Source organism: Pleurodeles waltl, chromosome 3_1, assembly GCF_031143425.1.
Source record: "Pleurodeles waltl isolate 20211129_DDA chromosome 3_1, aPleWal1.hap1.20221129, whole genome shotgun sequence".
Taxonomy (NCBI): domain Eukaryota; kingdom Metazoa; phylum Chordata; class Amphibia; order Caudata; family Salamandridae; genus Pleurodeles; species Pleurodeles waltl.
The window spans coordinates 1,313,259,335-1,313,286,915 of NC_090440.1; the positions used below are offsets into that span (position 1 = coordinate 1,313,259,335).

The 27,581-nt window shown below is 45.6% G+C and overlaps 1 protein-coding gene across 1 annotated transcript in view; it reads right to left on the reverse strand.

The window, feature by feature from the left end:
* PDIA5 (protein disulfide isomerase family A member 5) overlaps positions 1-27,581 on the reverse strand; it is an 828,396-nt gene that overhangs the window by 13,281 nt on the left and 787,534 nt on the right. The window contains exon 16 of the mRNA XM_069224665.1: positions 4,902-5,036. Coding sequence (XP_069080766.1) covers positions 4,902-5,036 — 135 coding nt within the window. The remainder of the gene's footprint in view (positions 1-4,901; positions 5,037-27,581) is intronic.

The window sequence follows — 27,581 nt, forward strand, 5'->3', positions numbered from 1 at the left end:
GAGTGCCGATGTTCCTCACACGTCAAAGTCCTTTTAGCCTTCTTTTTGTGCCTCTTCCTCAGGTATGATGAAGAGGACTTGGGGCTCCTGGATCGGTCTAGTGACCGTCTTCTCGATTGTGACTCATATCTCCTAGGAGTCACGCTTGCTTGTGTCTACCGCAGGGCTGCAAGCAGCTTTAGGGACCACTCTCTCAAATATTTCAACACCATGGTCCGGCAGTCTGAGCACAACTTTGAGTCGTGGTTGCGCTTGAGACACCATAAACACACCAGAGGGGGGTTGGTAACCGACATGGCGCAGGGACAGGCTTGAAACCTGCCTTCCTAGAAGACATTTCTTCAACAAACTTCCCAAAAAAGTAAACAAAAAAAAGTGAAAAGACATGTCAAAAAGAGAAAGAGGGGTAGCTCTTCAATGCTAACTGACGCGGAAAGAAAAGAAATGACGTCTGCACACCTGGGTGGCGAATATAAAGATGACTGCAATGTAACTTCTTTACCAATGACGCCATGCGGAATGGAGTGAAGCCACCCGATTGCACGCAGGGGTTCTGCTCAAACAAAAGTTTCCAGATCCAGTCTGATGCCTGGGAAATTTAAAGGTAAGGAATCTGCAGCTAGAAGTCTCTATCAGATATGGGGAGCAGTATGCAGTCCTTCTGACGGGGAGAAATAGTTAGAGTATGCCAAGCACCTGATGCCTGACAGAGAATCAAATAGACTCCCCAATTTTTTCTTGTAAATGCCTTTTCTTGAAAGAACGATCCTGAGATAACGATCACAGTGGATGAACAAGAGGCAATTTGCAATTTTAAATCCCTTTAGTCAGAAGCTCTAAGCATGAGGTCTGGGGACCATTTTGGGTCAGTGACTGCTTAGAAAACAAAATCATAATAACACATTAATAACATGTATATAAGTAAGGAAACAAAATGTAAAACTGAACTTTTAAAATGTTCTGTAAATGCTAAAGAATTTGATGCTGAAGGGTGAAAATGAAGTTGGTTTTCTCAGATTGATTCTTGGGTGCAGTGCAAGTGCATCGATCAGACTACAGTATGGACAATGGGTGGGCTCAATTGACTTTAGAAAAGCTCCAACTTTCCCATGAATACTATAACTGTTTATCGTGATTCCGTGGGGACCATGAATTCTGGTAATGATTAAGTGGGGGTTCACAGGAGTCAAAAGGTTAAATACTACTGCCATATTTTATCGGGATGGTGGGCCATCTGAGCTTTTGAGACCCAGCTTTTACAACATAACCTTTGCCATCCAGTCAACATGATGAAAAAATGAAGTCTATATAAACATCGTGCCTGAAACTACAAACCTCCCTGCATTCCCTCAGAACAAGGAGATTATCATCCTCTCTTGTCGTTCGGTATGTCCTTCCACATCAGACTACAACCAGTTAGATCTGTGCTCACGTTCAGGAAGGGATTGATTTTGGTAATTATGTTTCTCAATGGAATCAATACTCCTGTTTCTCAAATTGGTCTGAGATTGAAGAGACACAACTAACATGTCCTTCCAATCTGAGGAATACCAAATTATGCATGATTGTCAAGGATGTGTTTTGGAAATGCAACCACAAGCCATTGGATGCCTTGAATTTACCATCCAATTTTCACTTCCACAACTGTAATCCATCTGGCTATTTGCCAGATACCCGGCACTACTTTCAACACGTGTTCCTGAATAGATATGAAAGATCTGTGGTTGGTCCAATCATCACTAGACTTAAGGAAAAGCTACACTGCAACGTTCAACCTTAAAGAGATAATCTTCATCCACAACTTCCTCGAGATCGGTCGGGACTCCAAAGCTACTTGTGATCTGTGAGGAAAGAAATTAGTAAGTCTGTCCAGCAAACATGGTAATATACAAGCTACAGACTGTACACAAGCCAGAGAATGGACCAGGGAGTCAAAGTGAGTGCTGCAAATAAGCTACCATTCTTTTGAAGAACACTGCAGACATGTATTAGGTGTCTCATCTACCAAGTGTTGAAGCTTAACTTCCGGCTGTGGTTAAGGCAGAAGCTTTGGTTGAAGGAAAGCTCAAAGATGAGGCAACTGTGCTTTAAGCTATAATGTCTGAGAGTTTCTCAAGTTAAAGGAGGAAGTGAAGCCTATTAGTAATATTCATAAGCTGAATAGTAAGAGGGGAGGTCACCAGCGGGGGTATCCTACTAGTAGGAGCACTGAGGACCTGCGTAGTTAAACTCATAAACATGCCAAAGAGGGTACCCGGAGGCAGTGGCGTAGCGTAAGTTGTCAGCACCCGGGGCAAGGCAAGTAATTTGCGCCCCCTAACCCGGGGCAAGGCAAGTAATTTGTGCCCCCTAACCTGTGGATTTAGTCTCTTCCAAGATGTTGCGCCCGGCCCCCCCTGCAACCCCCACGCTACGCCACTGCCCGGAGGCATTTTATTGTGCTAGCTCCCTCATAGAATAATTCAGTTTTTCAAGTGTTTCCGATATCTTCACAAACTACATTTAGCCTGAAAATCCGGATTCCAGAAACTTGTACAGAGAAGGGCATATCTATCGGTGTTGCAGAGGCAATATGCCTCACTGGGGTAAAAGCAGTGTAAGGGGCCCAGGAGATTATGGGAAACCCTCAACACCAATTATAGCTGCATTTTACTATCCAACTTAGGGGAATGGGTCCATTTTGACTTAATTGCATTAGGGCTCATGGCATCCTTACTACCTCTCTACATCTAGAAGTGCTTTCCTGAGGCACTCATAAGTAATAGGAGGGTGCATGGCGTCATGCTCGATATAGGACTTGCAGAACCTCACTGAGATTGAAAAGGGTTTTGTCCAGTATTGGAGAGTAACTTCCCACTTCCATAGTTGATGGAATTCCGGCAGCATACACTATAAAACTCATTACCGAAGTTACCAACCCGCCAGATAGAGGTGGTTTAACTATCTCCTGCGTTGAGAAAAAAACAAGAAGCTTCTCTGTGAGGATTGTCTAATAACCTGCTTTTCATTATCAGCAAACATTTGAAAAACCCACACATACCTGCACACATATAAAGATGATACACACCTCCAGCTTCTAAGCTGGTGAGTATGAGGTTAAAGACAATAAATTAAACGTCAATTTGTGTCAACCACGTTTATCACCAAATGAAGGAAAAACTGCTTTAGCTAAAAATACCCAAGACGGTAGTTTGTGAAACATGTACTAACGTCCTGTTATTAGTTCGGACATGCATCGCTTGGACACGCCTCAACCTGGTAGTTATTATCATTGACACCTAGTGGTAATCATTCTCCTTAAAAAAACCTGAGCATTAAACATGAAAACAAAATAAAAATAAATACGTCAGAAACCATGGTGTTGGACCTGTCCTCGCTTCCTCAGATAACAGCAGATACAAAAATGCCCCATTTGGGTAACAAAGTACCCATCCGTTTATTGGAAGTTGTATGGCTGCAGTCTTCATCTGGCTCCATATTTCGAGATTTTTGCTAATTTTATCCCGCACTGGCTACGGTGGGTGTGTATTTAGCAGCAAAAGGCAGTGGTTGTGTAGACGGTCTGTAGGTAGATTCAGCGTCTTTGGTTTTGAGCGCAGAGAACTGTTCGAAGTATCAGAATTTGTTGAAATTCAATTTTTTGTAAATAAAATCACTGAGTATGGAATGTGTGACAATAGAAGGGGTGAAAATATCTCCTATCTTAGATCGGTAAAAACCTCTTGAGTTTTATTTGTAACAACATTTGTTTTAATTAGCAATTTGTTTTACTACATTCTGAACTGTTTTAGTCAATATTCACACTATTTTGTTTTTTGTCCTAACTCAGGAAAAAACTGGGAACTGACACTATGGCTCAATAGCAGACTTTCAAAATATGACTGCAAAGTCGGATACCTCAATTTCAGATTACAGGACACTCTCAGGGCACACCTCAGAAAGTAAAACCAACACGAGGCAGAAGAGTAGTCAGACAAGAAAGTGAAACAAAGCAAAAAACAATCATTAGGGAACTGCGGGTTATTCAACAATGAAACTGGAGATTTCAAGTAGATGGGGATAAATGCTACAGAAGGGCCAAATTGAGAAGGAACAAGAGGCAGGTGGCGCAACAGGAAGCAGGGAGAAAAGAGGAGAGCAGAGGAGAGACAAAGGTGGAAGGAGCAACACGCACAATCGGAGAACAAAAGGGTTTCTCTGCGTGCCAGGAGCACTGACGTATGACAAGTGATGCAGAGGAACACCAGCATCTAAAGAGGTGACACTGATCCACCAAGCTGACTCATGAAATGTCCTAACTCACATCCATCGATGAGCATGAGCTTACTTAAAGAGTGCTGGTACTTCCCAATCTACATTGTTTAACGGTAACGCTTGGAGCTGTGCCTGGTAGCAAACTGGTCAATTGGGAAAAATCATCCTTCCTTCTCATTAGTTATGTACTCAAACCCATCTGCTTACACTTTCTTTTTTCCTCCAAAAGCAATGGCACAAATGGAAGGGTAGTGGTGAGATGCCCAATCACTGCCATATATGGCAAACCAGCCAAGAGCTTGAGAGTACGGCTCCTGGTACGAGGAAAGTACTATAAAACAATGGAGTTCTGTATGCCAGTCTTCGCTGAGAAGGTCCAAAGCTGTCTAGAAGCTGCCATCAGAAGTGTAGCTTGATGGTTAAGACCTCTATCGGGAAGAAGGAAGTAGGACTCCCTGATTGGAAACAATGAAGCAATTCATGACAACAAACACCAAAGGAAGCAAGGCATGTTAGAACATAACATCATTATAACTTCTAGGAAAATGTAATTATTTAAATCATTGATTGAACTTTTTTCCCATCCATCACATCAAGATCATGTATAGTGCTCATGCTTATTCAGTAAATTGCAAAGCAATACTTACTCCTCGCTCCCCATTGTATTTTTCTGCAAACTTTCCATAATTGTAATAGTTAAAAGTTGGGTATCCTTCTACACCCTCTTGTTTACACAGGTCTTGGTTCTTTTCTTTGGTGCAGTCCACTGCTGCATAGGCAATCTGAGGAAAAGAAGAAGATAAAAGGGCTGTCAGTTAATGATTGTCAGACATCCATCAAATACAGTGTTCTCTTTTAAATATGATCCATTATTGCTTGCCAATCATATAATCAATGAATGTCATCTCAGACTTACAAGACAAAATCAATGCACTTGCAACTGAAAACGTTTGCGTTTTAAATCTCTGCCTTAAAAAAAGAACTGAATTTATGACAAAAAGGTCAGAGGAAAATCCTACTAGGTCAATATTAAACACAGATAAGAACTAAACTGTGTATATCCTGAAGATATATTTTCAACTAGAACATATCTTGAAGCAAGGCAGGCGTTCAGTATATCTACAATGTATTAATGAAAGGTTATCTGACTATTCACTGGTTTACAGAATGACAGTGTGGAACACTTGGTTCTTATTTAGATACATTCAACAGGAAAAATCCTAAAATGTTGCTCCCATGAACTGACAAATACACAACCAATAGTTCACATCAAACATAGCAATGGATGGCACACTCATCAGGTCAAATACTTTCATAGCAATTAACAGCGGTGGCAGGTTACATCAGACAGGAAATGAGGTGGTGTGCTGAGTGAGCCAGTACTTGAAAACAAAATAATCACCTTTTTTTAAAATAAAGTTAAAAACTCCTAATCCTTTGTGAACACTGGGAACAATCTACCTGACAAGTCCAGATGGTGCGTGGGCACCACTTCTGTTAAAGGAGGCAGGATAGCTCACAGGGCAAGACTGCTGACACGGAGCAGAATTCGGTGAACCCACAGCATCCCTAAATATCTGACTATGCAAGTTTTAGGAAAACATCATACCCGCATGTGCATGCAAAGTTGTTCCTCAGATGGCAGGAAAGTTGCTGGACCACAAAACGGTGAAGTGAAAAGTTGCCCGAGACGGGGCCATAGACAGAATGTAAGCAGCATCCTCTTGCTTGTGAAGAAGATAAGCGTTGCCTCACTGCAAAGCACAGCATGCCACTGGTGCTTGATCTGTTGTGGGTCTGAGTCTCCTGGCCGAATTGACAGGTCAGGCCATCTGAGAAGTGGCTGGAGCCATGAAATGGGTGTCCCGATGGGACACTGAAGTGTGAAGCATGACGAGTGTAGTCAAATTGTGGGAGGCCAAACAGAGAATGCCAGAGCAGTGGCGTAGCGTGGGGGGTGCAGGGGGGGCCGGCCGCACCGGGCGCAACATCTTGGAAGAGACTAAATCCACGGGTTAGGGGGCGCAAATTACTTGCCTTGCCCCGGGTTAGGGGGCGCAAATTACTTGCCTTGCCCCGGATGCTGACAACCCACGCTACGCCACTGTGCCAGAGGCCTCGATTTTCCATTAGGAAGTCGAAAGAGACATATATTGAGGAATGGCATAAAAAAGCCATTCATCGCACAGTGATTTATTTTCTCAAGGATTATAACAGCATCGCTTTCTCTTCAGGAGCTTTCCTCTTGTTCTATCCTGTGCGATTCATGAGAAATATGAGATTCGTGTGAAACAATTGCCCAGCTGGTGACACAGTCCTTAATGTTACTGCGCACTTCCACTGTAGTTGGTGTAGAAGTGCTTGGCAAACCTGATTATTTTCCTCTGAATTTGCCCTTTGGATCTCAACCAGATTGGAATAACTGCCGCAGGAAAGGAAGCATTTCGAGAGCAGTGTCTCATTCAAATATAGCAGACTGTGTCCAAGAGCAAAGCAACTTTTAGACTTCTTAGAAATCCATGGGGATGGATGTTCCACTGTAGGGGGCATCAAGCGAGAACTAGCAAAATTCGTAATGCACACTCACCAACGTTTTTAAGACAGCAATCTTGCGCACAGACTGGAAGAGACAACCTGAAGTGTAAAAAGCTAGGTAGGCAGGCAAGGATGGTGATGAACTCCACAGATAAGCGGCGGGACAAGTTGAGTGAGGTGGGTAGAAAAAGAGTCTTATGAAAGGAAGGGATGTGAAGTGTGCCAAGTTCAACTAGGTTGCAGTGTGGAAGTTGAGCTTTTCATGTGTTTTAAAAGATGATCATGTAAAGGGCAACAATGCTACAATTGTAAATCTTACTGCAGACTTGTATACTGAATGTTAGGACCACATAATGGGGTAGACCTTGCAGATCTCGAGGTGATTATACCAGAAGGCAGCAGAGGTGATAGCGAAAAGTAATGGATAGTTATCAAAGGGTACCCTGATGCAAACACAGGAGTGGGGAGCAAGTATTTAAAGGAGGAAGATGGGGGAGAAGAGGCAGTGGTGGACAGCTGAGAAAGGGAAGTATTTAATGTGTGGACTTACAGGGATACAGTAATTGGTTGAGAACGTACAATGAATGGTCACTAGCCAGTCCATACTGCACTGATGGAGAGATTCAAAAACAAGTTAAAGAACAGCAACATATGGATGACGTTAATCTATAAATATTATAAGTCACTAAAAGACCATATAAGAAATACTACCCAGTATGTTTAAGCACATGGAGAAGAACGAGGATCGTGGACATAGTCTTGAGTCATCCCCATAAGCAGTGCATTAGAAAGAACTACTAGAGCTCCAAGATAGATCTGCTCTTTGATTCACAAGCTAGGAGACCCAAGAGAGTACGGTGTTCAAATGTTCCAAAGCAATGTTCAAATTCGAAGGTTTGAAGGAAGAGAGAAAGGTCAATGGAATTAACAGCTTAAGAATGGATAAGGAGAAAGTCCACTAAATGTGATGGCCATGTTATGTGAATGCAATGAAACTGGAAACTTATGCGAGCAAGCGATGAAAGGCTAGTTTTTTGCAAAATGTGTGAAATGCTAGTGTTTCAAGGATCTCAGAAAGAATGGACATAGCAAGATCAGGAGGCAACATGAGGGATGAATAAAATGGGAAGTTCAATGGAAGGAGAGAGGTCAATTGATGTTGTTTTAATTAGAGGTATCAGTGTATGATTGCAGGCAATCTAAAACACAGCAAATAGATTCAGCATTGTCTGTATAAAAGGGAACATATATTGCCAGCCTCACAGGTTTGCATTAGCTACCAGTGGAAATGACAAATCTACCTAAAGTAATTAAAGTAATGGTGTCTTACTAAAGACAATTCTTGCTTTTTAGCCTACAACAGTGGTTCCCAACCTGTGGACCGGGGACCCCTACGGGTCCACAAAGCCTTCCCAGGGGGTCCGCGACTCCTTAGAAAATTAAAAAATATTAACAGATTAGGTCCCCAGATTTCAGTAATGACTCAGTGGGGGGTCCCCGGATTCCAATAATGATTCAGTGGGGGTCCCCAGGTTCCAGTAACGATAAAGTGGTGGGTCCACAGAAGTCAAAAGGTTGGGAACCACTGGCCTACAAGTTTAATTGGTACAAATCTGAAGGAGCCTTCAGGTCATTATTACTTTCACAAGTCATCCCAAAATACAAACTGACCAATGGAACGCTCTTTATTGCCATTTATAGAAAAGAGCACCATTGTTGAGGTTCGGGGAAAACATTAATGCAGGAGCAGCTCGCATAGATGGGGCGGGGAGGAGAGCGTGGGAAAAAATCATTAACAAACAATAATAAAAAATAAAAATAAAAACTTACCTGCTTTGCTCCCGCGCCATGCTCCTCTTCTGTCGCTGCTGCAGGCACAGGCTCAGGATTGGCTGGGGGCACTCCCAGGCAGACTGGGAGCCTGAGCAGGCTCTCTCCAGCCCAGCAACCGTGTTGCTGGGCTGGAGAGAGCCCTGTGCGCATGTGTGTTTGGCTGGCCCGAGATGGCACTTCCCTCAGCTCGTCACCCCCAATGCCCCTTCCCTTTTACGTGGACAGCATAATAAACAGAGCTTATTATCCTTTCCATGTAAAAGGATTTGCAGTGGTTGCTGCTGGTGAGGGAGAGGGTATGGGGGGGGGGGGTGACGCTCCTCCACCCATACGGAGGAGCTGCCCCTGCTTTAACGGCTTTTCAGACAACAGTCGCTCAAGTAACTCAATATCCAGTCACATTCTTAACCATGTTTCTAGAATTCTTGTAAGCGGTTGTGCTCATGGGCTCTTGCACATAAATTAAAATCACTGCAGTTGTGAAACATTAAGAGGAAGAAAAAGACTGGAGGTTCTTTGTTGCAGAGTACAAATTAGTGAGTGAGGAAGAGTGGAAAGAGGACCTATATGACTTGGGGTAGAAAGGCCCGACTGGTGTGTGGCTCAGTGAACTAACCCTTCTAATGGAATGGCCTAAGTTAAACCGTTTGGTCACAGTCTCAATTACAGGCAGTTACACTCCACCTTTCTTCCTTCTGATGTCGATGAAATGAGTACCACTGAACTGATTAACAATAAAAGTCAGCACAAAATTACTTGATTAGCAGACAATGAACACTACACAAAAATAAATGGAAAACTGCCATGAAAAAGCTGCACATCAATATTATGATTAAAACAAAACCCACTTTTAGAGTACTGCCATTTTTAATTTTGAGCAAGGTGAACCATACAAAGGGCCAGATGTATCAAAGTACCGTTTAATATTTCCTAAATAGCGAATTTTAAGAAATGCAAAATGGTCTGTAAGAAAATAGTGATTCCCTAATTGCAATTTCTTAAGATTTGCAATCGCTATTAGGGAATGGGACTCCATTCATCCCTAAGGAAAGGCCCATAGGTGCGAATGGTTTTGCATTTCCTAATTTGCTAATTCCTTTTAGGAATTCGCAACTTAGGTAATGCAAATTCAAGGGCGCTAGGGGCCTAAGGCCCCCTTTGATGCACGCCCCCCAATAAATGTGCACATGTAAAGCGAACACATGCCCCATGAGCATGTGTGTTCTACATGGCACTTTAAAAAAATATATATATATTTTAAATTGCACATAGTTACTACCAACTTGGAGTTGATGGTAATTGCATTTCCTAAATGCCCAGTTTGCATTTAGGAAATGCACGATACATGTGCATAGGTAACCGCAAATAGGTATTCCCTATTTGGGAATTCCTATTTAGGGAATCGCAATTTGCTAAATTCAGTAACAATTTTAGGGAATCGCTATTTTAGCAATTCCTTAAAATTGTCCTGTGAATGTCTTTCATAAATCTGAAAGCTTGTTTTGCATTTGCAAACAGTGGAATTTTGAGATTCGCACCATTTGCAAATGCATAATAGTTTGATACATCTGGCCCTTAGTCACTTGCATTGGTTAGGAGTGTTAAGGATGCAGATAATCCATGCTGTCAGTATGGCAGAGCTGTATGTTTGAGGTTCATGTCCTTACTGTGTTATGCCCCACTAAGCACAGCACAAGCTAAGAAGTATCTTTTGAGAGGAAGAGCAAGGTAGGAGCAGATTTGGCCTCCAATCATTGCACCTTAGAAAGCCACTACAGCAGATGCAATTGACTGGATTTCTATGTGTCTTACAATGAAATTAAAATGTGACAATTTCCGAAGTGTATACCTATGCTCAATTTATGATTCAAATTTCAAGTCAGCAGGTTCAAGAACTGATCGTTGTCAAACAAGTTATATTTGGCAATAGCCATTACAGCATTACATATATGGTTTATACAATGGTAAAGCAGCTGGCGTCTTCCCTGAGTTACATCACAAAATTTATGATTCAATTCCAGTTAAATAGCTGGTCCACCAATAATGAAACTACCGACAAAGATTTAAAGAAAACATAGCTAAAGGGCTCTTTTGTTGTCTTCCATAGTCTTACTTACCATAAAAATTTTACCAAGACAAGCCATACTTTGAAAAGAACAATCGAGGAGGAGCACAGGGCCACTGAAGTATTCTAAATTGACAGGTAGTGATGCAAGAGGTACCGACCCTAAACATGAGGTAGAGCCTTTCCATTGGTGGATGAGACATCTTATCCAAATATGTCTCTGTGGGCGCACTACATCCCTAAAGACCTGCACCTCAATGGGGTGTCCAGAATGTTAGGTAGACCCGGAACGAGCTTGAATCATGAGGCAATGTGTCCCAGAGACAAAGTGCTAAACATCATTTCAAAATACAGTCAATAAAGAAAAAACTGACTAAAAAAAGGATTTTTAGAGCAGAATTTAAGAAAACCATAGATGCTTATTATAAACGTCAAATGTACAATACAAAAATAGTCAAGTTGAAATCCAACAATATAATCATTTTAATGCTATGAAGGTTCTCAGTAATGGAAACAATACAGAATAGGCAAAATCAAAAGTAGACTAGTCCTTAATATGTAGCAATAACAGTAAAAAAATAAAATATGCAGCATCTTTAGTGGAATGCAAAGTGTGTGGCTCATCCCCAAATTTAATATTTTATAAAGCCATTTTCTCCATAAGAAAGCATTGAAACTGCAAAATCATCATGATGTGAGCAAAGAATTAAATTTCAACGTTAGTTTAAAGCATTATCAATAGTCAAATTCAGATCCATAGCAAATTTGTTTCAACTGCAATAGCTCAATGTCAGTATACGTGTTAATTCAATTGGAGGTTAATTGCTCTGCACACAAATAATAATACACATCTTGATTTAAAGGTACAAACGCTTCAACACATCCAATCACTATCCAATCTTAAAATCCAGGCAGAAATATATCATGATGTTGACAGATGCTTTCTCACACAGTGAAATGCTTTGTTTCCCCGAAATGAAGTCTTGAAGGCCTTGATGAACAAGTTACTTAACCTTCGGTAGCGCCTTATCTGGCAGAGACAATATCTAGTTGCAGATTCCTTACCTTTGAATTTCCCTCAGGCATCAGACTGGCTCCAGAGATTTTCGTGAGCAGTATCCCTGTGTACCTGTAGGTGGCATCTATTGGCTCCACGTATGTCGTTGCTGTCGTCCGCAATGGATATGACATTGCTGTCCTTATATAGGTGCCATCCCGATGTGCTGACGTCAGTTTTTTTCCCACAAATTTCCACACCAGAAGCGCAGAACTGTAAAGAAACTGACCACTGGTGCTTCTGAACTAAGGCCCTGAAAGGGGAGACCTGCCCCTGGAAATCAGTTCTAACAGCGGGAAGGATAGGTGGGTCAGTAAGGATTCTGCAACTAGATTATGCCTCTACCAGATAAGGCATTATCAAAGGTAAGTACCTTGTTCATCTGATAGAGACTTCTAGTTGCAGATTCCTTACCTCTAAATAGATATCCAAGCAATACCATCCCCAGTGGTGGATCTGTGACCCTATTTCATACAAAAAATTCCTGCAAGACCTAACAGACAAAGAGGGTCATTCTGACCCTGGCGGCCGGTGGCCGCCAGGGCCACCGACCACGGGAGCACCGCCAACAGGCTGGCGGTGCTCCAATGAGCATTCTGACCGCGGCGGTTCAGCCGCGGTCAGAAGCGGAAAGTCAGCGGTCTCCCGCTGACTTTCCGCTGCTCATTGGAATCCTCCATGGCTGCGGAGCGCGCTCCGCAGCCATGAGGATTCTGACCCCCCCTACCGCCATCCAGTTCATGGCGGGAAAGCCGCCATGAACAGGATGGCGGTAGGGGGGGTCGCAGGGCCCCTGCCGTGCCCATGCCAATGGCATGGGCACGGCAGGGGCCCCCGTAAGAGGGCCCCAAAATGTATTTCACTGTCTGCCTTGCAGACAGTGAAATACGCGACGGGTGCAGTAGCACCCGTCGCACCTTCCCACTCCGCCGGCTCGATTACGAGCCGGCATCCTCGTGGGAAGGTCGTTTTCCCCTGGGCTGGCGGGCGGTTTAACTGGAACCGCCCGCCAGCCCAGGGGAAAACTCGTAATACCCGCCGCGGTCTTTTGACCGCGGCGCGGTAATTTGGAGGGCGGGATCCTGGCGGGCGGCCTCCGCCGCCCGCCAGGGTCATAATGAGGCCCAAAGTGTCCCTCACTACGGACCTGACTGTCCAGGCAGTAGTGTTTGGTAAACCTGTGCAGAGTGCCCACACTGCCGCCTGACAGATGTCAAGGACTGGAACTCCACATGCTAATGCAGTGGTCACAGCTTTAGCTCGGGTAGGATGAGCATTTAAACTGTCAGGGTTCGCTTCTTGGCCATTGAGTACATCTTCCCACATAGAACGACCCATCTGGAGATGGTCTGCTTCTGCACTGTCGGACCTTTCTTCACCCCCCACATAACCAACAAAGAGGTGATCATGCACCTGGAACTCTTTTGTACCATCAAGGTAGAATGCCAATGCTCTTTTTGGGTCCAGGCAGTGGAGTCTCTTCTCTTCCTTAGAAGGATGTGGTGGTGCGTTAAAAGTAGGCAAGGAGATGGACTGGCCTACAAGAAAGGACATAATCACTTTTGGCAGGAAGGAGGCCCTAGTGCGAAGCACGGCTTTATCAGGACAGATAGAAAGGTAGGGAGGCTTAGATGACAATGCCTGCAGATCATTCACCCTGCGAGCAGATGAAATGGCCACATGGAAGGCTGTTTCAAAGTGAAAAGCCTGAGAGGACAATTGTGGAGAAGCTTGAAAGGGACGCACATCAGAAATGTCAAAAACAAATTTAGATACAATTGGGGCATAATGAATGAGAATGGAGGAGAAAGATGTGTAAGACCTTTAAGGAACCTAATTCCAATGTACAATAGGGGACTTAAACAAAGAAGGTTGATCAGGCAATTTAAAAAAAGGCAGAAATAGCAGACAAGTAACTTTTAAGAGTGTCCACAGCAGAGCCCTGGATAAACAAGAGAACCTTAGACAGGGGAGCAGAAATAGGGTCAACAGACTTGTCTGTGGACCATGCCACAAATTCTTCCAATGACAGGTGTTTACTCGCAGGTGTATACCCACAGGGGCAGTCTGATCAGAGGATCAATGGACATGCTCAGCAGCTCAGTATAGCAGACTCCTCGAGCCCAGTCTGGAGCCACAAGGATTACTAGGGCCTGGTTGTTCTTTACCTTCTTGAGAACTCTGGGCAGAAGTGGTATGGGTGGAAAGGCGCACAGGAAGCCTGAGTTCCACTTGTGATGAAAAATGTCTCTGAGCGACTGCCGCCTTGGAAAGGCCAATGCGCAAAACTGCTGACATTATGTGTTCTCTGCAGAGGCGAGCAGACCTAACCAAGGCTTCCCCCAGTGCTGCAAGAGACCTTGAGCCACTACTTCCGCATGGAGATGCTATTCTTGATCCGCTAGACATTTTCTGTTGAGTTTGACAGCTCTGGCGTTCAGAGATTCCGTGAGATGTTGAACTAATAGGGATATGCCCTGCTGTTCCAGCCACGTCCAGCGGTGCAGAGCCTCTTGACAAAGGGTCCAGAACCCCATCCCGTCCCCTGCTTGTTGTAGTACCACATGGCGGTGGTGCTGTCCATAAACACCTGAATCATCTGTCCCTAGATATAGGGAAGAAATGCTTTTAATGCTAGCCAGATCGCACAGAGCTCCTACAGCTTGATGTGGAGTTTGGATTCAGATGCTTCTGACCTCCTCCTCTCCCAGATGGCTGCCCCATCCCAGCAGTGACGCATCTGTCACTACTGTCAGATCCGGTTGGGGAAGGAAGGGGGTACCAATCATGGTTCGTTAACCACCACTGCAGAGCTTTCGTAGTTCTTTCTGAGATCTGGACTTTGTCAGAGAGATTCCCCCGAGGCTGCACCCACTGGAACTTAAGATCCCACTGCAGAGCCAGCATATGCCATCTGGCATGTGTCACCAGCAGGATGCAGGAGGCCATGAGGCCCAGCAGCCTCAAAGTTATTCTCATCAAAATCCAGGTTAGAGACTGAAACATCCTGGACTCGCTGTTCGGGAGGATAAGCCCAAAACTGCAATGTATCCACAACAACTCAGATGAAAGGGAGCATCTGAAAGGGAGTCCGGTGTAACTTCAATACGTTTATAGTGAGTTCCAGTGAAAGTAAGCGGTCCGTCGTAGTCTGGAGGTGGGAGATAAACAGCCTAGGGTGAGCCCGCCGCCAACAGTCAGTCATTGAGATAGGGAACGACTGAAACCCCTGATCTTCACAGATGAGCTGCAACCAGCGGCATCACCTTGGTGAACACATGAGGGGCAATGGTAAGGCCAAAGGGGAGCACAGTAAATGGCAAGTAAAGTCTGTGGCCAGGCAGGACGGGCCATGGAAATAAGCGTCCTGCAAGTCCAACGCCACCATCCAGGGCAGATGCAACCTAAGCCAGAGTGAGCATCTTGAACTTCTTCTTGAGGACGAGATTGGGGGACTGAGGTTCTATGATAGGGCGGAGGCTCTCATCCTTTTTGTGGACAGAAAGTAGTGGGAATAGCAACCATGACCTACGTCTGCCACTGGAACCATTGCTATGGCTCTCTTGGCCAGGAGAGCTGTAACTTCCTCATGGAGAAGGGACAACGAATCCTCCATCATCCAATCATAGGACGGTGGAATAGATGGCGGGGTAGTCACAAAGGGGGCTGTTTGCAAAACCCACCCAACGTGATGTATTGCCAGTGGAGCAGGCAACGGTTAATCCTGCCACCAACTGGATCTTGATGGGCCTCTTGATCCACAATGAAAGTGGATCTTGCACCCTCAGCCATGCAGAGGTTGGGCATCATGCACGGTACAGTGCCTAGCCAGGAATGGATGCAATTGGAGGTCCCTTCTGTAGCCGTGAAAGATGCGAAAGGCAGACTGAGGGTAAAGTGGGACTGCCAAAAGGCCCAAGGACCTAGCTGTAGCCCAAGATTCTTTGAAGCGCTCGAGGGCAGAGTCTGCCTTGTCTCTAAAGAGACGGGTGCCATCAAAGGGCATCTCCATCAAGAAAGCTTGAACATCCCCAGAAAAGCCAGACATCCTTAGCCAGGCGTGGTGCCTCAAGGCTACTGTTGATGAAACTGCTCTGCCTGGCGAGTCTGTTGTGTCCAGTTCAGAATGGATTCTGAACTTTGCTGTGTCTTTCCCATCGGCAACAGGAGCGGTACCTGTGGCAACACTTGCGCAACCGCATCCCACAGTGTGTGTGAATAAAGCCCAAAAGGCATGCGGTGTTCACGGACCGCAATGCAAGGCTGGCAGAAGAAGACATCTTCCCAAGTGAATTCAACCTTTTAGATTCCCTATCCGGGGGAGTGGACGGGAACGCGCCCTGGAAGGTAGAGGCTTTGATAACTAAGCTCTCATGGATGGGGTGTATTGTAGGAAAACTTGGGTACCCATGGGAAGGGGTGATGGCAGTGGGCAATTGCCCTGTTCACATGAGCCCCTCTGCTAGGTTTGGACCAGGTACCCAGTAGGACGCCCATGAGGACTGCGTTAAATGCAAGCAGGAGCTCGGGGCAGAAAATCCTGGTTGTAGCACCTCTGTCAGGAGATTATTCCTGACGGCCACTGAGGGTAACTCAAGGTCCAGGACCTCAGACACCCTTCTTACCACCACAGAGTAAGAAGCTCCCTCCTCCGTTGCCATGGTAAGGGGGGAAAACATGCCAGTATCTGGAGGAATATCCAGTCTGCTGGCTTCACCCAATTCTATACGCCAGTCCAAAGGTTGTTCTTTGTGGAACTAGTATTCTAAAGGGTCCAGTGACCCCTCCCATTCATCCACGCAGAACACCTTTCAGGTGGAAATTGCGAAGGCTAGAGTGCAGAAACCCTGCCTTGTTGCTGCAACAGCAGCTCCTCCTGGAGGGTGAGCCTGATTGGTGGGCATATGCTCAAGTCAGTGAGTGCTGGATACCATCAAGCAATCAATCAGGTCGATTAGAGAAGTGAAAGTCTGTAGTTACAGAGGGAGGTCATTCCAGGATTTTGCCACAAGCAAGGAGAAGGAGTGCCCTCCACTGTTGCTGTGGTGAATGTGTGGGGTGCAGGCGAGTGGGAGGAAGGTGGAGCGTAGTTGTTTGTTGGAAGTCCAGGCAACTGTTGGCGTCATCTGGGCCTTGGCTGTGCAGTGCTTTGTAGATGTGGATCATCAGCTTGAACTGGCATCTATTCTGTAAGGGGAGCCAGTGAAGTTTTATGAGGTAGGGCTGATGGTGGTCCATCTGGGGAAGTAGAGGATGAGTCTGGCAGTAGAGTTCTGTATGGTCTGGAGTCTCTGCAGAAGGTGTGTATTGATCCCAGCAAATAGAGCATTTCCATAGTCTAATTGGCTAGTGATTATGGCCTTAGTAACTGTCTGTCTTGTTTTCATAGGGAGCGATTTGAACAGTTTTCATAACCTGCAAGTGTGAGAAAGCCAGCAGAGGCAACTGCGCTGTTCTGCGACTTCATGGGCAGATTTCAGTCCAAGGTTATGCTGGGGTTTCTGGTGTGGTCAGTCAGTTTGGGTGATGGTCCTCGTTCCAATGGCTACCAGGAGTCATTCCAAGGGGTAGTGCTGTTGCCAAAGACTAGCTCTTCTGTTTGGTCCTTGTTGAGCTTCAGGCAGTTGTCTTTCATCCAGCTGGCGATGCTCGCCATGCACCTACAGGTGTTGGTGCTTGGGTTGGCGGGATCTTCTAAGAGCGAGAGGATGAGGTAAATGTTGTCTGCGTAGGATATGATGTTTAGTCCATGGGGTCTGATGATGTTGGTCAAGGGGTCATGTAGGTGTTTGAGAGAGTGGGGCTGTGGGAGGATCCTTGAGGGCCACCGCAGATGATGTCCTTGAGTTCAGAGTTGATCGGAGGTAGGCGGACCTTCTGCATTCTTCCGCTCAGGAAGGAAGTGATCCACTTGAGGGCGTTTCATTGGATAATGGTGTGATACAGTCTTCCTGATCAGGGTGTGATGCGGTATGGTGTCAAAACCTGCTGAGAGGTTGAGGAGGATCAGGGCTCTCTGTACCCAATCTAGAGCCACTAGGATAACTTGGGCCTGGTCTGTACTGATCTTCTTGAGAACTCGGGACAGGAGTGGTATCGTCGGAAAGGCATACAGCAGTCCTGAGTTCCACTCGAGGAAGACGTGTCTCCGAGTGAGAGGTGCCATAGAAACTTCAGAAGCGCAGAAGTGCGAACACTGTATGTTCTCAGCAGTTGCAAACAGATTGAGCCAAAGTCTTCCATAATGCAGAAGAGACCATGCGCAACCTCTGCATTTAACTGCCTTTTTTGATCCACTTGCTACTGAAAGCTGATCTTATTTGCCCTGGCATTCAAAGATCTGCCAGATGGTTCACCACCAGCAAAATCCCTTTGTGGTCCAGCTATTTCCAGAGGTGCAAAGCCTCCTAACACAGGATCCATGGCCCCACCCTGCCCTGTTTCTTGCAGCACCACATAGTGGTGGCGTAGTCTGTGAGCGCTTGATGGACAGCTGGAAGGCTTTCAGCGTCAAGAGGATGGCCCTCAGCTCCAGAAGATCGATGTGGATCCAGCACTCCGCTAGAGACCAGTGGCCTCTGATCTCTACGTCGCCTAAATAACCACCCCAACCCAGAATTGATGCATCAGTCATGAATTTCATATCTGGATAGGAAATGGAGAAGGGTCTGCTGCTGACCCAATCATGAGTCAGCAAACACCCCCCAGAAATTTTGCAGTCTGCTCTTAAATCTGAACGTAGTCAGAGAGGTTCCTTTGATGCTGAGCCCACTGAGACTTCAGATTCCACAGCAGAGCCCACATATGCCACCTGCCATGCTCCACTAGCAGGACACAGGAGGCCATCAACCCCAGCAGCCCCTGTGTCAACCTCGCTGAAATTCAGGACCAAGGCTGGAAGTTCAGGATCATAGCATGAAGGTCCTAGACTCTCCTTCATAGGGGAAAGCCATGAAACCAAACCATGTCCAGAATGGCTCTGATGAAGGGAAATGTCTGGGAAAAGCAGGTGTGACTTCAGCAGGTTGACCGAAAACTCCAAAGATGACAGTAAGTTCACTGCAGCCTGGATATGGCTGACGACTGCCTGAGGTGGGTTCGCTTTTAACAGCTAGTCGTTGATTTAGGAGAATACTGGTAGCCCAAACCTCCGAAAATGAGCTGCCACCAACACTTCTGTGAACACCCAATGGGCACCGGAGAGACTAAATAGGGAGCACAGCCAATTAGTAATGCTCCTATCCTAGGATGAGCCGCAGGTAGTGTTGATGGGCTGACAGGATAGGAATATGAATATAGGCGTCTTGCAGGTCCAACACCACAAGTCAGTCTCCAGGGTTGAGGAAAGACAAGCTCTTGGCCAGAGTGAGCATGTTGAACTTTCCCTTTCAGCAGGAAAGCTGTGAGAGGCACAGGCCTAATATAGGCAGGAGGGCTATGCCCTTCTTGGGCACCAGAAGAGGGAGAGAATAGCATCCATGCACTACGTCTTGTACATGAACCATTTTGATAGCCCCTGTGGCCAAAAGGACTTCCACTTCCTGCCACAAAATGGAGAAATGGTCCTCTGTCAGTCATTAGGGGGGGGGGACAGAGGAAGGTGCAACAAAGAATGGGAGAACATACCACCTGAGAACTGTCTGCAATGTCCAACTGTCCGACGTAAACGTTTGCCAACCCAGAAAGAATTGTCTGACTGCCTCCCACCTAGTAGCTATGCTCCATCAACAGCACACTAATCAGGTTTGGCAAGAGTGTAAGTGGTGGCCACCTCAGCCACAAACTTGCTAGGTTCCCTGATGGAGTTGGACAGACAGGATGTAAGGGGCGCCTCATTCAAAACTGCGAAAGAAGAGCTGAAATGGGTGTGGTTGGCGAGTAGGGAGGGAGAGGCCCAGTGAGAAAGCAGTAGCCCTGCTCTCTTAAAACTACTCAGTGGCGGAGTCAATCTTGTCCCCAAATAGAAGTGTCCCATCAAAGGGCTTGTCCATTCATGAGGACTGGATGAAACAGGAGAACCCACTTGATCGCAGCCTTACCTGGCTGGGCATTGCAACACTGGTGCCTAAAGCTCAACTTATGGAATTGGTGGTTTCCAAGCCACAATGTAATGTGAAATTGGCTGCATCACAACAATCTTGATTGCCTGGACCAAGACAAGCCGATAGGCGTCAGGAACGCCTGGGAGGACTTGAGTTCCTCAATCTGAAAGGGCCTAGCAGTTTGTGGCCTGCAAGCAACTGGTGTTGACAGAGGGAGAGAGAGCCTTGTGGAAGAAAGCCTCTTGCCAAATGTTTTACACATATAGATTCCCTGTCTGGAGGATTGGAAGGAGACATGCTCAGATTAGACCAACTTGTGGAGGAGTGAACAACAAGGCTATCTGGTGACAGATGCTGCAAGAGAAAAGCAGTGTTGCCGGTGCAGAACAACGGCATTTGGCAACTTGTAAGATGATAGGGGCCCAGGGAAAGGCTTGGCCTAAGCCTCAAATAAAGTGTCCATTAAAGCCTCATTAAATGGGAAGTGTGTCTCAGCAGAAGCCTGTTCACGTTGTAGGACCTCAGTCAGAACATTTGTTTTGACCTGCATTATGGAAAGGTGGAGGTTAAGAACTTTAGTCAATCTATGCATAACCATAGCATAGGAAGAGGATTCCCCTGTGGCAGGACTAGGATGAGAAAAAGAGTAGTCTCAAGAGAGATTTTAAGGCCACTAGCCTTCAGCAAGTCATGATATTACTTGTCAAGTATGGGCTGAGCGAACTCATCACGCTAGTCATAATCAGAATCAAGGCCAAAAAGAGTGCAATGTTTGTTGCCGCCTCTGGAGAAACAGGAATAGCCCATAGATGCTTGGTCAGATTTGGGTGCAATATCAGCTGCGGTGATACCATTGCTGATTAGATGTCGGAGAGAACGGTTGGTTCCTCTTCCTCCAGTGCTGAAGGTGACAGCGTAGGCATCAAGGAACCAGGGGCTGGGACAGGAAGTGGGTCAGAAGCAGAACCAAAAGGGCCAGGGGGAGGATCCAATTGGCACTAAGGTCGAATCTGCTGGCGGTATTCCAGACGGAGGGCCTCATGGCTCCTTTGGGTCCGAAGGTGCGCCAGAGGGAGTTTGAATAGATCCGAAGAGCTGGAGCATGGCCAAGTGGAACACTGATCTGGTGATGTGTGGCATTCGGCTCCAGAATCTCAGGTATTGCTGCACAGGTTGGGGGATCCTCTCTGAAGTCGGGCGATTTCAGGAGTGAGACTGAGAAGATTGCCACTGCTAATGAAAGAGCTGCAAGAGAGTGAAATCCTGCTCCTACTTTATGTGTTTCTTTTTACCTGAAGATTTGGAGCACGTCAAAAAGGATCCTCTCAAATCGCTCTGACTCTGGGAACACACTTTTGACGTGAGTCACTAATTATTTTAGCTGGGCGTGGATTGCTATGGCTCCAGGAAACACTGGAAGGTGCGAAGCAAACCTAGCCTCAGGCTCAGAGACTGACATGTGGGAGCATGTGTAGGAAGGTGGCTTTCTTCTAGCATGGTTACCCCCATTTTTTCCTGTTTGTCAGTGTGTTTTTACTGTCTCACTGGGATCCTGCATGTCGGTACCCCAGTGCTCATAGTTTGTGGCCTATATGTCAGTATGTTTTACTGTGTTGTCAGTATGCTTGACTGTGTCACTAGAGTCCTGCTAACCAGAACTCCAGTGCTTATGCTCTCTCTGATTCCAAATTTGTACTTACATACTGGTAACCAAGTATTCCACTTAAGATTGGCATACTGGACCCCCCTTATAAGTCCTTATAAGTCCTTAGTATATGGTACCTAGGTACCCAGGGCACTGGGGTTCCAGGAGATACTTATGGGCTGCTGTATTTCTTTTGCCACCGATAAGGAGCTTATACAAACACTTCTTCAGGACTGCTATTGCAGCCTGAGTGAAATAGTGTAAGCACTATTTCACAGCCATTTTCACTGCACCAGGTAACTTATAAGTCACCTATATTTCTAACCTTCAGAACCTGAAGGCTAGGTGCATAGTACCTGTGTTTGAGGGCACCCCTGCACAAGCAGAGGTGCCCCACATCGTCCAGGCCCATTTTCCCAGACTTCGTGAGTGCGGAGACACCATTATAAGTGTGTACTACATATAGGTCAATACATAATGTAGCTTCACAGTGGTAACTCCGAATATGGCCATGTAAGGTGTCTAGGAACCGGAAATTGTACCTCCAATCTGATTCTGGGATTGGGGGGGGGGGGGGCACCACCATGGACCCCCAATACTGCCATACCAGTCTCCCAAGGTTTTCACTGAAGCCCCAGCTGCTGCCACCTCACAGACAGGCTTCTGCCCTTCTGGAGGTTGGCCAGCCCAATCCCAGGAATGCAGAACAATGCATTTCCTTTGGGACAGGGGTGTTACACCCTCTCCCTTTGGAAATAGGTGTTGGCATTTTGGTGGTTTCCTCCCAGAGCCTCTGGAAGTGCTTTGAAGGGCACAGTTGGTGCCCTCCTTGCAAAAATCCAGTCTACACTGGTTCAGGGACCCCCAGCCTATGCTCTGGCATGAAACTGGACAAAGGAAAGGGGAGTGACCACTCCCCTGTCCCTCACCACCCCAAGGGTGGTGCCCAGAGCACCTCCAGAGTGTCCCTGGGTTTTGCCATCTTGGAATCCAAAGTGTTAGGATACTCTGGGAGCATCTGATTGGCCAGTGACAGCAGGTGACGTCAGAGACCCCTCCTGATAGGTCCATACCTGGTTAGGGGACCAATCCCACTTTGAGGGCTATTTAGGGTGTCACCTGTGGGTGTTGCCTCAGATTTCAGATTGCAAGATGCCAGCAGGACTCCTCTGCATTCTTTGCTTCACCTTCTACCGTCGGATCAACTGCAAAACTGCTCCAGGAACTCTACAACTGCAACAAAGTATCCAAGAAGACTACTGCAACTCTGTAACTTCAGCTCCTGCCAGCAACTGCAACAGTTTCCAGATTGTGCACGCTCTGAGGCCTGCCTGTCTTCATCCTGCATCAGAAGAAATAAAGAACTCTCCTGTGGAGTGACGGGTCACTTCCCTGTTTCAGCAGGCACCTCTCTGCAGCAACGACGGGTACTCTGGGTCCCCTGACGAGTGTGGATCCTGGAACACAGGTGGTGGACTAAAGTGACCCTGACTGTCCAAGCTTGCCTCCCGTGCCAGACACTACCCCTGTGCACCAAGTGATTTGCAGCTCCTAGGGCTTCTGGGCACTTCTCCAAGAATCCTTCATGCACAGCATAACTCAGGTCCCCAGCACTCTATCTTGCAATGCTCAGCTCTGTGAGTTGTTCCCCGGCAGCATTGGATCCCTTTGTGTCATGCTGTGATGACCACCATTTGCAACTCCTTTGTCCCCGTGCTGTGGGACTCCTGTGTGTTCTGCCTGGTCTCCTGAGGGACTCTGAGTTGCTAAGAGCCCCCTCTGCCTCCCCCTCCTGGGTAGAGTGGACCCGGTTCTTCCTGGTCCATTTTTTGCTAAACATGAGTTTTTGCATTTACCAAGGCTTGTTGGCAGAATCCCATGACACAAACCAGACTGCATTCATCCATCCAGCATGGGACAACCAGGAACCCACATCTATCCTTCTTTGGTGCAATACTGACTGTCTTCTCACTGGTGGTTCTCCTTTTTTACCTTCATCTGGGTTAGCAGGGGCTCCTGTTCTCCCTAGACTCTTCAGTGCTTCTTGGACTTAGTCCCCTTCTTCCAGAGGTCTTCAGGACCAGAAATCCATTGTTGGTGTCTTGCAGTCTCTTCTGGTTCTTGCACTGTCTTCTACCACGACTTCTAGTGTGTTTTAGGAAACTTGCAGTGTTTTACTCCTGCTTTACTGGGCTCTGGGGTGGGGTACTTTACTTACCTTCGGTGTTTTCCTACACTCCATGAGCCCCTCTACACACTTCACTTGCCTAGGTGGGAAATCGACATTCACATTCCACTATTTGAGTATATGGTCTGGGTTGCCCCTAGGCCCTTTGCAACCTGTTGTGATTTTCACTGTTTGCACTATTTTATGAATGTTTACTTACCTGATTTTGGTTACTAGTGTATATTTTGTGTATAATACTTACCTCCTAAGGGAGTATAGCCTCTAAGATATTTTTGGCTTGGTGTCACTAAAATAAAGTACCTTTATTTTTGGTAACACTGAGTATTGCCTTTCTTGAGTGTAAGTACTGTGTGACTTCAGTGGTATTGCAAGAGCTTTGCATGTCTCCTAGTTCAGCCTTGTCTGCTCTGCCTACAGCTATCTCTAGACAAGCCTGGCTTCTAGACTCTGACTACATTTCACTAACAAGGGATAACTGGACCTGGTATAAGGTGTAAGTACCTGTGGTACCCACTACAAACCAGGCCAGCCTCCTACAGCATGGCCTCAATTTGTAGTGTTGTTCCAAAGCCTTGCCCCATGACTTGGACTGGCATGAAGACGCTGAAGAGACAACTTCTTAGAGTTAGTTTTCTTGTGGGACTTATCTGACCAAGATTTGGAGCAAGACCACAACCAGCGGGAACGACTTTGAGAGCGGTCCCAGTATCTTCCTTGTCACAGGGACCTGGAGTAGTTAGCTGCTGTGTGCTGTCAGGTGACCAGGAGCTTTGCTCAGCAGTCCAGCAGGCCTTGGAATCATGACCTGGCTCCTTAGAACCACTACCAAACCACATGGGGATCTGTCACAGACATCGGCCTATGACAGGACCCAAAGAGTTTAAACCCCAATACACACTGCAGGTGTAGGTCAAAAAGATGTTTAACAGAAAGTTGAAAAAGGTTGTCCAAAAAAAAGATTGAGGTAGCTCTCGCCTGAACTTCGCTGATGGCACATTCGGAAAATAACCGATGTCAGTGAACTGGGGTGGCACCTCTACAGGCAACCTGCATGTCACATCTGGTGCAGCCAACGCAGGGCTGATCAATAGAACTTACAGCCATGCAGAGCTATTCCTCTAGATTTTCCAGATCCAGTCTGATCCTGGGGAATGTTCTACGTTAACGAATCTGCTGTGACTAGAAGTCTTTATCACATACCACATTTTGAAAAGCTCCAACCTTCCCTTTAAAATAAATAAATAGTTCTGTACTTTTCTTTTGTTTGTGAATTAAAATATTTCATATTTTGTGTATTTGTTAAATCTATACTTGTTTTTGTATTTTCGTGTATTTTATTTTTTTAGAGGTTCAAAGAAATTACTTAGGTTGGGGTCCCCAGATTCCAGTAGCGATGCAGAGGGGGTCCCCAGAAGTCCAAAGGTTGAGTACTGCTTCCATATATTACCGATGACCATCTTTTAACCTCTATTCTCTTACCCTGATGACTGTGCATGACCAGGTTGAGGCAGCACACAAACAGGTCAGTACTTTTGGGACAATGAGGGCTTATAATTGATGTCCCTATGCTTTTAATATGTGAGGGTGGAAATAAATACAGTGACTTGGTATACTCTCACACACTTACTTTTGAGGGTTGGTTTTCAAGTGACACCAAGCTTATGTAGAGAAGGGATGCGGTGTACACTATTAAGGGAATACATATGGGGAAGCTAGGGCAGAGAAATCAGGTCAGAAAGATACTTTGTACTGATCTCGGTTTCACTCATTTTGCCTACCACCCTTTGTTTTGCTGTGGATGTCCATTCCTAACAAGCATTTTCAATGCAACGGGTCTCGCATTTGTTCGAGTTAGAGCTATTAGCGCTGTAAAGCAAAAAAAAAAACGCAGCGCGATCGCGCTATGTAAAATGCAGCGCGATCGCACTGCGTGGAAAATATACAGATAAAGTATTCCGGACTCCAGGCTGATAACATTGAGCCTCGTATGTTTTTGGTACTTTACCGGTGCTGTGTAGGTGGGCTAAACACCCGAAAAGACATGAAGTATGCATGCCTTTCACAAATGAAAGCAAGCGGATTTTAAAAGGCAAGCCCACAAAACAATGTAAGTGACAGAGAGAGATTACAGAATGGACGGAGCACTTCGTGCTCGCCCATATTAAGGAACAAACCCTCTCATGACACACACTTCATAATATGGGAATGAGAATTTGATGTCCTTTTAATCATAGAGTTTAGTATAATTTAGTCAATCTAGTATCATCGTAGCATATAGGTGGCATGCACTGACCTTCAATGAAGCGCTCACAAGAGTGCTTTTGGTAGAACTACATTTCCGACGCATCATCCAAGACACGTGAGATTCTTAACGTTCATTTAATAGCTTTAAAGACGGTGCCACTAGGGTGGGCATCAGAAGAAGCTGTTACCATTTGTAAATCTTAAAGCATTCTTCAGAGGAGTTATTAGGATCGGTGATATGAATCTGGAAGAAACCCGGTTTTCCTCTCTGTATGGCTTATTTGTAGTTAGGGCCACCTATGCAACATTTCACCAGAAATAAATCTCAAATAATTTCATCTTTTAAGGGCCCTGAATCTGCATTTCAAGAGTCTGGCTATTCGGACAATTAATTGTTTAGTTCCATACTGAACTATTGCAGCGGGAGGAAGCATTTGAGTTGTGTTGGAGATCGTTGAACAACTTCTGTGTAACTGGAGAAAGCATGTTCCATTGTCCGTAAAATTAGCATAGATTAAGAAAAATGTGATAGTCTGTAAAACGTGCACATAAATGTACACGCTAAAAGAACACGACAGAAACATTTCTAACTTTAACTTGGAAAGTGTTTAGCTTTACCAGAAAGTCAAAGGAAGCTGGTGCGGCTAACTAACAATGAATATTAAGTGAGGTAAATGAAAAACCTGATGGATGGGTTTGCATAAAGAAAACTCAAATATTGAAATATAATAATACACGAAGATAACCTTATCCAGCAACTCGGACGAAGGACTTTAGCCCCAAATATAGTGACAAAAGGCACATTTTGTTCAAATAAAAGACGTTTTCCTCATGATTTGCCTATTTTTGAGGGCGGATCCGCGGAAAGAGCAATGCAATAACAGGGCAGGAGTAACCAAAAAACACAATAAATATATGACATGTAACATAAGTATGAGAGAGACTGACAACGAACATGTTGTAACCTTATGTACAGTGCTTTGTAATACTGTGTTTCTTTTGGTCTTTGCAAATGGGTACTAAAAAGGAAGACCAACTCACAAACAAGCATTTGCAATGCAACGGGTCTCGCGTTTCTCCGAGTTAGAGCTATTAGCAGTTGTAAACACCCAACCGGACTTTTCTTGCCACATTAAATAGAAAAAAAGAGCACGCTCACGCTGCTACAGTTCACTCGTAGTGAAACCTATTGGCAAAAGTGCAATTATCTACATAACGGGCAAAAGTACAATTAACTATGTAACAGGGTCGATGTCATGGAAAGCGCTCGACTTCTGCCAAGTGAGATCGCGCTGCGAACAAAGATAATAAAAATAGTCCACAAACCGGAGCGAGCCTCGCATGTTTTCAGTACTTGGTCGCTGGGCTCGAGGAGGGCTAACCACTGGAAAAGGCATGACGTATGCATGCCTTCCACTAATGAAAGCAAGCAGATTTTAACAGGCAAGCCCACGAACCAATGAAAGACACTGACGTGACATAGATGGGGCTCCGAACCCTTTTCTAACTCCTAAAGGGTCTTGCAAGCAAAACTCATACGCAAGCGCATGCACGCAGGCTCGACTCTAAAAATGTTGTAAATCTCTGATTGAGGAGGAGGAGGCTAGGCACTGTGGAGGTGTACGCGTGTGTCCCGAATCCTAAAAATTGTAGGTGTTTGAGTGTACAGCATGTGACATTCGGAATTTAAATAAACTGTGAGGACGCAAATTTTTTCA